This window comes from Micromys minutus, assembly GCF_963924665.1.
Source record: "Micromys minutus genome assembly, chromosome: 14".
NCBI classification, from domain to species: Eukaryota; Metazoa; Chordata; class Mammalia; order Rodentia; family Muridae; genus Micromys; species Micromys minutus.
The window spans coordinates 16202899-16215169 of NC_137983.1; the positions used below are offsets into that span (position 1 = coordinate 16202899).

The following is a 12271-nucleotide window of genomic DNA, read 5'->3' on the forward strand; positions in this document are numbered from 1 at the left end:
GGTGTATATGCCCAGGGGTGGTATACCTGGGTCTTAAGGAAGAGCTATTTTACTGTGCTTCCTTAAGGGATTTAATCATGTCCTCTATCATCTTTATAGGATTGGATTTAAGATCTTCTTCTTGTGCTTCAGTTTCATTAGGATATGCAGGGTTTGCTGTAGCAGGATTACTGGGTTCTGGTGGTACCTTATTGCCCTGGGTCTTGTTGACTATGTTCTTATGGTGTCTTATGCATCTGGTTTTCCCTGGTGTTAGCTGGATTATCCTGATGGCACCAGAACATTTGGGAAGGTTGGGGAAGCCATAGTCCAGACAATGAGGTACAATCAGCAGGTACCAACTCTGCTTGTGGTGCCTCAGACAGAATCCAATGGCAAGGAATTAGTGGGAAATGTTCCAAGATGATAGTTTGTGGAGTTTCTGCAGGCCTGTGTGAAGTAGGAGGCTCTTAGGGTTCTGCAAACGTTCTCAGCACCAAAGAGCAAGCTCTGAGATAGACAGTGGAGCTCACATCTGCAAACTGTGTCCCAGGAAGACCAGACTAGGATGGGATTGGTGGGGCAGGGTTCCAAGTTGGTTAGTTGTGAAGCCCTTGAAGGTTTACGTAGAGAAACAGGATGCTCTTGGTATCCCAAAAGGCTTCTCTGAATGCTTGACAATGGGGCTCAGGGGACCATGTGCAACTTGTCTCTACAGGCTATGTCCCAGGCAGACCCAGCTGGAATGGAGATGTTTAATGAATGTGACTGGGATAATGCTTTGGGTTTTTTAATATAATTTAAATTTAAATAGACTTGCCTACATCTATATAGGATAATGACCTAATCAGAGACCATTTCTCGACTAAATCTCAATAATTTTATAATTCTATAAAACAATAAAACCTGAATGTTTATTTAAAATATAGATCATCAGAAGATTCTCCATGTACACCCCCTTCTGATTCACAAAGAACAGTTTATGAAACTTTATTGAAGAGACTGAAAGAAGAGCCACTCAGAGGAATTACTGGGCCAGATTATGTGACTGGATCAAATCTTCCAAGCCATTCAGACATTCACATCTCTTGTCTTACTGGACTAAAAATCCAGGTACAGACTTCTATTAGATATTAACTTTATCATTCTATTATGAGCTTGTTAATGATAACCTAAAACTAATATAAACTCAGTAAACACAGCAAATATAAAGGTCTCAGTAAGAAAATATTGCCTTTGGTGCTTCCTTGATAATACAAGTGAGCCTTTTTTCCCTTAAAATAAATCCAGAGAGATGATCACTGAGCTATATATAACTGAAACAATTGTGTAATACATACATTTAGTAACAACTATTTTGCATATGTGTATAGCAACAAAGATGTTTTAAAGTAAATATATGTCACAACTTAATGAAAAGTAAGTCAGTGGAATAATCAACAATTGCACTGATTTTATCAGAGAAGATTATATTTACTTTCTGGTCTCCATTTGCATTACATAAGCACAATTAAATAAAACTAATCTACATGTATTACTGATACATCAAGTGTCCTTGTTTACTGAATTTTCAGCAATTAAAATTTACTGTGTTTCATCACAGAGGTTGACTAATTCCCAAAGAGCATTCTTGAATGTTTAGTCAAGTTAATGAGGAAAAACTCTGTGTAGAGCCTCTGACTATAAACCAAAGTGATTGTAGCCCAAAGGGATTGTTATCTTGCAGAATCAGAGAAGTTTTTATTATCCTAGAGTAGTTGTCACTGTGAGATAACAAAAGCCAATTCCACAGAGTGAACTAACACAATCTGCCGCGATGTATTCCAGCTGCCAGCATTTTTCATGTGTAATGGACAGTTCCTCAGAGTTCTAATGTAATATTTAAAATGTACTTATTATGCTGACATGTTAGGCCAATGAGTGATCCAGTCACTCAAAGTAAGCAAAGTCACTGGTTATTAATACAAACCCTGACTAATCTTCAAAGTATAAGGCACATAACTGCGTACACACATATCATCCACTTGTGCTTAGAGATAAAGACAAGCAAAGAGAAACCAAATCAGTGAACTCAGTAGGTTAGAAGTGAATCATGAAACTTTAGAATTCTGAAAGTCAGTTTCTGCTCTCATGGTCTATGTAATCCCTGTTCCACAGAGCCCCTTTACTCCACACAGGACAACCAAGACACCAGTAGACACCAGCTGAAGTTTTTTCTTCACACAGGCCCACATTTACAAAAGGATCTACTAATTATCCCAATGCACACATAACAAATGTAGAGTCATTACTACCCTCCTAGTGTATTTTTAATCTGAAATTAATCTATTTGTGTTTGTGAATCTCAAGGATTTAATAGTATGAACTTAACTAATGATTAACTTTGTCAACTCCAAAATTAAACTGCAAAAAATAAAGCATAGCATTAAAAATTGTGACTAGAAATTGATAAACTTGCCTAATCAAAGACATTAAAATTGTACTGCTTGTATGACTTTTTGATTTTTTTATATCATGCTCTTCCTAAGAGCTAAGACTGTTGACTTCAGAAAACTACTCGGGGTATGCTAATACCTGATGGAGCTAAATTATAAATAGTCTGTCAAGTCAGGTGACAGAGAGTAATTTTAAATCACACACATGTAGAGCAATAACTACTTCTTGTTCTATGGAGAAGTACCCGAGTTTCTGGCTTCAGTTACTTCTCTGACATCAACTATAAAACTAATGTAATAAAGAGTACCCCCAATCTGTTACCTCACAATATGCTTTCAAAAAAGAAGTATGCTTTGCCTCAATTAATAAATTAATTAACAGTACATGTTGTAATTGATAATACTGTTGTATACAGTTATGAAAGTATAACATAAAGCTATATAGGAACAGCCACCACAGAATATTGGAACATTAATGAGGTACTTGAAGATGTTTTCACAGTTAATAGCACTTAAGAAAAAATACTTATCTTTTTTCTTCTATTATTAAATTTCCTACTACCATTGCCTAACTGCACAATAGTTTTTCATTGTGGTAATTGCTTCTGAAACTTTAAGTTAATGCTGCAAATTTATAGTCTCATCTTCTCTTGTCTCAACTCTGCATTCAGGGTCCTGTGTATTTCCTGGAAGATGGGAAATCAGCTATCTCCTTGAATGACGCTCTAATGTGGGCAAAGGTGAATCCATTCTCACCATTAGGAACTGGAATACGACTTAATCCATTTTGACTGAAGATTTTTCTTCATACATAGTAGTTTTTGTAAAAAGTAAATTTGTGGCATTTATAACCTACATTTTGGTTGTCCAAGAATAATAGGTTGGGAGGAGGTTTGATAGTTGGAAGACATGAGGAAATAATATTAAATTTTGTAAATTTCAAAAATAAATTATTTATATAATTCTAAAGAAATATGTGTGTCTCATTGATAAATGGTATTATTTACATTTAGAAGGAAGTTTTAATTGAATTACAAAGACTAAATAATCTGCGAAGCAGATAGGCTTCAAAAGACATGGACATCAACAAAATACTTGACTGTTAAAACACTGAGACTCATAGGACATCATGTATAAGAGTTCGTGACCTATATATATATATCATGTAGAAGGTGTTTAATGAACATTTGAATGAATATTTTGAAATAACAAAATTTGTGTAATTGACAGATGATTTGCAATTCAACAATCTCCCGTATGATTCTTTATAAAACTTAGTTTCAAATAAATTTCTGTATTTAAATAGGATGCTACTTAAAATATTGAGTACATTTTATAAAATAATTTTTATTCATTTATGTAATTAATATTTACTCAAAGCACAAAGCCAAGAGGAAGCAAATGTATTATTCTATTTCAATTATAGTAGAATTTTGACTTTAACATATATGAAGTTAATTCATACTAAAGTACTTCAGTACTCAAATGTGTCACTTAAATTTTATACACGCTTTTCTCTGACTAAATAATGAGTTAAACTAAAATAATTGGGCTTTATATTATCCTTGATATGTTATATTTGAAGCATTTTAAAGTCTTAAACATGCTTCTCAAAACTAATATAATGAGCATAATGATCAATAATAATGAATCATAAAGACCACAAGCTAACATCCCTGTTTACAAAATAACAGTAATAAGGAATATGGAAAATCATATAGGGAATTCATTGATACAGCAACAGTGAGTATCTGATACGTGATATGTATAACTCAAATTTGTCTCTGTTAATTAGCACACATGCACTAAAACACTACACTTCAAAAGGGGAGAGTAAGCTCTATACCTAATCTCTTAATCTGACTTTCAAATAGAACTACATGTCTGTCTTCATTGTGCTTCCAATCATTCAAGTAATAACATTAAGTCTGATTTATAGTTCCTTCATATTTTAATGAATGCAATAAAAAAATTTATGTGCAAAGTATAAAGAGAAAATTATACACCTCTTTAATATATGAGTAAAGTCAAAAATTAACTCAATTTTTTAGTATAAACTCTGAAGAGGATTAATTCAGGTTTTATCTTATTATATGCTAACATGTACATTACTATACAATTTTTACACCTTAATATTAATTATAAATTTGAATTATTTGCACAATTATATGACTACATCAATCTGTATAAATCATGTTTTAATATTAAACTACAAAACATATGGAAATTTTTTTTAGATTTCATATAGATAAAAATCCAAGTGCTAATATGAATTTACTTTATTATCTGCAGAAATTTATATTTCTAATAATGTGGGAAAATACTCAATAATTTGGAATACATTGTTTTAAGTATAAATATAAGTCCTATTAAACAATAATTTTGAAAACAATAGAAAAGTATTTTGCTTGTAAAAGTTATAAAGTTCCTAACAAAACTGCATCAAAATGACAACTCCTGCAAAAGTATATAATCTAACATCACTCAAAATAAAGTATATAGTTGTATCAATATATACATATGCACATATTCTGTGAAACTGCTCATATGTGTTCAAGATCCTGGTTTCATTAGAACACTGACAGTATTTTGTTTTCCTTATGACAAGAAAATTTTTTTTTACTTTAAAGTAAATGCATTCTAGTCAACTACTACTAAATGCTTATTGTACTATACTGTCAAGAAATATGTTGAAATATGTTGAAATATGAACTTTAAAGTGAATATATCATATATGACTGAGATCCACTACAACATTTCATTATCAACCAGCTCTATACATACACATATATTACCGGCCCCTTAACTTAATTCATATAATTTCTGTAATAGACAAATGTAACATAGTTCTCTAAGATAAGTAACTGGAGAATAATTTAACACATTGTCAGGAAGTATGAAGGCCTAAACATTTAACTTGTTAACCCATTCAAAAAAACTTGGAAAATCATTTCATTGGATTGTTCCAGAAGAGAGCTGACTGCTTCTTGGGTTAATGGTTGGGGGTCCTGTTTCTGCTCCCCCACTGGGCTTGAGGCACTGGGAAAGGCAGGGAGTTGGACCATGCTTACCCCATGCTGGGTGGGTGTCCTGCTGTGGGAAGCCTAGGGACACTACTCTGGGGGTGGGGAAGTGCAGTCTGAGGTGTGGAGACAGACAGTCTGAGCTCTCTCCTGGGTCCCTGGGTCTTCAACAAGGCCTCAGATCATCAGGATCTTAGACACCCAGGTGCCTCTGGATGCCACAAGAAAATTGAGAACCTAGTGGGGATCCACGGGATCTAGGGATATATTAATGAGGAATATACAGACTCACCACTCATAAAATTATGCAAAAGAACTATCCCAGTGAATGATGCTTCATCATACTTTTAAAAATGTCAACTTTCTGTAGTTTTTCTGTCTTTATTTTCAAAAGTATCTGACATAGTTATTGGTAATGTTAGGTCTTCAAGACAGGCTTCTCAAAATGGTAGAGCTGACAGTCGTATTTTAGAGTAATGGTCTTAATACAACCAGGTCATGTCTGTGCTTGTAAACTTGGTTTTCGTGAAAAAGAAAACCTGAAATGGTTCTCAGAAAGCGCTGGCTAAGTGCTGGTGACCAGGTTATTCACCCATGACCACAACTTGGGGCCTGCAGACATGGTTACCCATCTGGCTATTTCAGTGTCTGAAATGCACACACACACACACACACACACACACACACACATCCCACCTGGATGCTGCCTTCTAATTGGATAGCCAAGGCACCATGGCAAGTCCTCAATAAAGCTCCTATTCCTGTCCCAGAATCTGGCTGTGTTCGGTGCTTTCTTGCTACACTCATCTGTACTTAATATCTTGGTAATCGATCTCAGTAACAGAAAATAGCACATTTTACACTCAGGTTCTCACAGATCTTAACTGTTTCTGGCAACCAACACACTGGCAAATGGTCTAAAGTCCCTAACATTTGAGCTTTCTACACTCTTCACAGTTTCATTTCCCTGACCTACCACCACCTAACCTCCTCCACCTCCACAGAGGTCATCACCTCCCTTGTACCTACCAGTGACACCTCCAGATCTGGCACTGGTGGGATCTACCCTCTCAGGGAGGTGGCAGATACTTTGTATGCCCATGTTCCTTTCTCTTTGATCTTTCTCAAGCAGAGAAATGTCTAAGATTTTTCTCAAATGACCCCAGTAATTTCATTAAGGAATTCATATACTGTATCTAGTCATATAACCCTGCCTGGCATGGTTGCCAAGTTTTTCTTTAACCCACCCTTACCCCACAAGAAAAGGAAAGAGTATGGATGACTGTTCAGGCTCACCTAGATGATGTCCACTGATGACTCTCCTGCTAGACAGTTGCTGGCCCTCATGCTGTCCCCCACTAGAACTACCAGTTCAATGTAGAAAATAAGTCCCCTGGCAGGACGGTCTAAGACAAGAGAATTATCTGCTTCCTGGCTCCAAAGGGCCTCCCATATAGTGGTCAATTTTAACAAATTGAGAGAGGTTTCATGGATACCTGATGCAAACATTGTGAGGTTTCTGAACAGACTCACACAGAGGCTCCTCTTTATTTTATTAAACCAGATCCAAACTCCCAGGAGGGCCTGCTTATCCACAATTCTTATTCCATCAGTCATGCCTTGACACCAGAAAGAAACTGAAGTGCCTAGTAGAAGGCCCTCAACTTCTTCAGACAGATTTTTTTTCTAAGACTTTTAAAGTGTCTAATAGAAGAAAGAATCAAGAAATGACAGAAGGCCTCATGTAATAGAAATACCAGTTTCTGGCAATGGCTGTGAAGCCTTTACTTCCAAAGGAAATGGGGCAGCAAAACCCTTTATACAGTCTACTTTAAGTGCTACAATGCTGGCACTGGGCAAAGAGCTTTCCCTTCAGGCACCTGCACCTGATCCATGGAACGACAGGACACTGAGGGTTTCACTGTCCCTCAAGGTAGGTCAATTCCCCACATTACTTCTCCACAGACCAAAGATTTACATAGCCCTGGGACCTTGTCCAGCTCCCTCTCCTCCCACTGATACTATCAAGAGAACTACAGAAGATCCCAGAGAACTGTCCAGATATCTGGTAAGTCTCTGTCAGTTATGATCCATACCAGGGCCACTTGGTCTTTATTTCCTACTGACTCTGGTAAAAGCTTCTCAGTTCTCTGTTGTGGTTGTTGATGGCTGCCCCTCACCCCCCCCCCACACACACACACAAGCCTAGGGCTACTGTCCCACTTCTCTGCTCTCTGTGGTCGCCTAATTATGCATTCTTACCTCACTGTGATTAGCTGCCTTAACTATGCTTACATATCATCACGACTAAGCTACATTTCTCCTCTTTTCACTCTTTTAGCTAATCCCACCTAGAGCTTTTCCTCCTTCTGGCCTCTGGGCCTCCCACCAATAAAACCTAATTCCTCAGCTCACACCCTTTCAGAATATAAAAGAGATGGGGTGGGGGTGAGGGAGAGGGAAAGAACTGCCAACCCTCACTATCGCTGGCATAGTGGAGCCATATGGCATTTTTGAGGTATTTCTATCTCAGTGACAGTTGCCCACCTATGACTCTCTGCTGCAAACTCTGCTCACATTCCCTGCAACTGCCCCACTGTGGTCACTGTCACAATTCCCCAATAGCCCGACAAAATCAAAACTCTAGAAACTTGTAATTTTTCAATCATATTTATATCAGTAAATTCCCACTCCACAAAATGTCCACACAATAAACTCACTGCCCATTGATATGATGCAATCTGCCCACCTAGACAAGACAAATCACGCCATAATAATCCATCCCTATTAAGACATTTATAACTACCTGTGGCTATCCAAAGTCACATGGAGATGGGTCATTCTCTTCCTCCTCCATCTTGGCTTTCTCCCTCTCTCTTGGTTTCTATCCCCTTTTCAAAACTGTGTCCCTGCCTTTCTTTTTCACTGTCCAATCATAGGCCTTGCCTTATCTGGTGCTTGCCCTCCTTGCATATGAACCACAGCACCCAAGTTGTGACACACCTCCTGTTCTTCAGTTGCCTCCCGTTTACCCACCAACACCACCATAGGATCTTATTCTGAGCTCTGTTTCCTTTCCTGTCACTCTTAATACTTTATCTCCTTAAAATATATACAAGGTTTTTCTCCTATCATGCAATATCTTTGAAGTAAAGGTATTCTTAAACTTACCTGCTAGTCCTATAACATACTGTTCTAAAACCTGGAAGTTCTAATTGCCTTGCTCAAAACCACAGGATCATTAATATGATGGTTCTCCCTATCCACCCCTACACTCTACTTTCTCAGCATCCCTCTTCTGCTTCTCACTTCATTGTCTTAGATTTTAAGGAGGTCTTTTTCACTATTCCTCTACAGTCAGATTCATATGATATCTTTGCCTTTTCTGGAGAAGACCCAGACTGGGAACAGGGTCTTAGCTGACTTGGACTGCCCTACCCCAGGGGTTCTGACAATAGCCCTTACTTTTTCGGTAAGGTTCTAGTCATTGACCTCCTTTCTCTTAGACTGTCTTCCAGAGGACATATTCAGTATGTAGATGACATCCTACTCTATAACCCCTTGCTCCCCCTGTTCTAACAGCATACAATTCAATTCCTCAGTTCTTTGGGAAGCAAGAACACGTGGTCTCTTTCCATGGCTCAACTCTCCATCATGTCAAGCGCACAGGTTTTCTGCTGTCTGCTGGTTCTCTAGCTTACTCTTGATCTCAGGTAGTACCTGAAGTCTCTTTCTCCTCCCACCACTAAAGATGAGACTCTCCTTCCCAGGTCTAGAAAGGCACCTCAGAGTCTGAATTCTCAACTTTGTTCTTCTCACTTGGCTCCTCTATGAAGCTAAGGATAAGAGTGCTATCTGAAGCTCAGGACACAACTAAATCTGTCTTGAGCCTGCCTTCTCTTCCCTCTGAGACACACTCCTACAGGTTCCTGCTTTGCCTCTCACGGGGTCTTTATCAGCCCTTTACTATTTATAGTACTAGAAATAGGGAATGGCACTGGGCATCTTTGGAATGATGAGAGGACCCACCTTTGTCCCTGTTACCTATCTTTCCAAATAGCTATATACAAAAAGTAGGGGATGGCCACCCTCCCTAATGGCACTATGCCTCCCTTACTAGTCCAAGAAGCTTCTAAACTCATCTTTGGCTTCTCTTTCCATGTCATCTTCTCTCACGGTCTCAAAGACCTACTGATACACACACACACACACACACACACACACACACACACACACACACACACACACACAGTTCCTACTTTACCTTTTCCTACTTTACCTTTTACCTCCAAACTCCAACAATCCCATATCACCTTTCCAGAAAAATCCAACATTTCTCTTGACTCTACCTTCCACCATAATCTGGCTATGCTTCTTACTAAATCTTGACTTGCTTGCCTTAAAACATTCCAAAATTCTTTATTCCCCCTGTACTACATGCCTATCATACCTAGTTTAGAGATTGAAACTCATCTCTCAGCTCCTCTGGCTCCTGTAAAGCAGGCTATGCCACACTATCTTCTGATCAGGCCAGAGAAGCTCCTCCTGTACCACAAGGCACTACTTTCAGAAGGAAGACCTCATAACCTTTACTAAGACCCTCATGCTGACATAAAGCAAGACATATATGTAGATTTGATGTATAGATTTGATGTTCTATACCAGCATGCTTCCATCTGTCAGGAGATAGGCTACCTCACCACCAAGAGAATATCTATTAAAATATCTATCACTAATGAGCCTCATTTTCTAAATTGGCTGGAAGCCTCTTATCCTCCCAAACAGGCGATAGTTGCTCACTGTTGCGGTGATTAGGCCCTTGCCAATGACATAGCTATGAGAAATGATTTCCTTGACAAATGCTCCTACCTACTGTCCTCCATTTTCTTCTTGGCCCCTCCAAACTTCACTTCTACCTACTTTGAGTCCCAACAAAAGCTTTGCAGACCGTGGGAGCCATTGTAGGCAGTTGGGGCAGGCTTTCTCTACAAAACAGATGCTTCTTCCTGTTGTTCAGGCAAAGCCCTTCCTGAAAATATGCACATGTCCTTTCATAGTGGGTCTTGACTTTTTCCCTGCTCCCTCCCACCTCTCTTCTTACATCCTAGCCTTTCTGATCTTCTTAAGTCCATCACTCTGGAAAGCCCATATCCTCTACTCAACTTTCCCACAGGGAGCATTGCAACCCCTTCTTTTAATCCACATCAGTTTGGAAGTATGCTTTCTATGGAGTACTGGTAGATTTCTCACATAGTTTCCTAATTAAAAAAAAAAACAAAAATTTTTTATATCATTTATTTTCTTACTATGGCAGACACTTTCTGAGGATGGGTGGAAGCTTGCCCTACTATGGCTGAGACTACAGAAGTGTTATATCTCCACCTCATGAATATCTTGATCATATTTGAACTTCCTAGATCTATACAGACAGATCATGGCCTGGCATTCATCTGTTAAGTCACCTAGCTGGTGTCAAGAGCCCTGGCATTCCCTAGTGCCCTCAGTCCTCAGAAAGGTGGAGAAGGCTAATAGACTTATTAAAACTCACTCACAGAAATTGTCTTTTGAACTTCACCTTCCTTGGAGTCAACTCTCACCCTATTACCTCTAACACATGGCAGGCTCAGGGCCCCCCTATCCACTCAGCTGTCTTATCCTAGAAAATTTACCTCTAGACCCAAGCCCAGTCTATGACTATTTACCTTCTCTTACTCTCTTAAGATACTTTCTCAGTGAACACACTAAGTGTGACTTCACAAAGCTCACCCTATCACCTAGACTACCCTACTGAGGAACTGAGTTGATTTGAAAATCTCTCATTCACATGCTGACTATCCAGGATAGATGGCTCTATATCTTGGTACCCTAAATACCCAACAGTGCCAAGATTCATGGAGTCAAAGACATGGGTCCATCTGTTACAGTGCAAATAGGCCCTGAATCCCTTCTCCAATTAAGTACTCTCAGTAGATGAGATCACTAAAGCTAATAATCACGTGCTTGCCTCCTGTAATGGCTATTCTTGGTTGTTCATTTGGAATACCTCCAGAACTAGCTAAAACACCAGTGGCTGGGTACGCCTATGAGGGGTTTTCTTAATTAAATCACTTGAAATGGCCAGACCCAATTTTAATCCCCAAAATTTAAGGTGGTAAGATATACCTCTATTCCAGATTTTGAGATTGGTTTCCAATCTATTTAATCTGGGCTACATTTTCTGTAGGCAGCCTAAATAAAGAACATGGAAGAAGAAAGCTTTCTCTCTTTGCCTGCTTCCTGTCGCTCTCAGTGACAAATCTTTTCTTTATTGGCATTAAAGCCTACTTTTACTTACTAATGTCTCTGGCATGTACTAAAGATCAGCCAGGTCTTACCAGGGCCTGGCTTTCCCAGGAGCCTTGGTTTTGCTGAGAAACAACTATCTGAAGCATTCCCAGAAAATCCCCAACAGCTGCCTGAACATTCTTGACCAGAGTAGTCACATTTGAACACTCCTGACCTTAGCAGCAGTTGGAACCTGAATGCTTCTGATCAGTCTCCAGAATTTCCATAGTTACCCACCTGGCTAATCCAGTGCTTGAGTTCTCCCACCGAATTTTCCTCTATGGAATCTAACAACCTGTTTCAGCTTGCTTCTTTCTTATCCATAGAGTTTGGCTGTGTTCAGTGGTGTCTTGATGTACCTACTTACAAGCTAACTATTTGTTGAACCACACACACACACACACAAAAACAGCAATGCTTTCTAGCTGAGTTATGGTTAAGACACCAAGTTATTTATTATTTAAATACATCCAAGACTGGGTGTGTCATTATATACCCAGACTGTGGTAG

General features: G+C 38.7%; 1 protein-coding gene across 6 annotated transcripts in view; it reads left to right on the top strand.

The window, feature by feature from the left end:
• WDR17 (WD repeat domain 17) overlaps positions 1–3205 on the top strand; it is a gene marked incomplete at both ends in the record, with an annotated part of 79030 nt that extends 75825 nt beyond the window's left edge. For all 6 annotated transcript variants that reach the window (XM_080928898.1, XM_080928900.1, XM_080928899.1 and 3 more), the window contains 2 exons: positions 909–1092; positions 3086–3205. In XM_080928898.1, coding sequence (XP_080785024.1) covers positions 909–1092; positions 3086–3205 — 304 coding nt within the window. The remainder of the gene's footprint in view (positions 1–908; positions 1093–3085) is intronic.
• Between the last annotated feature and the right edge of the window lie 9066 nt (positions 3206–12271).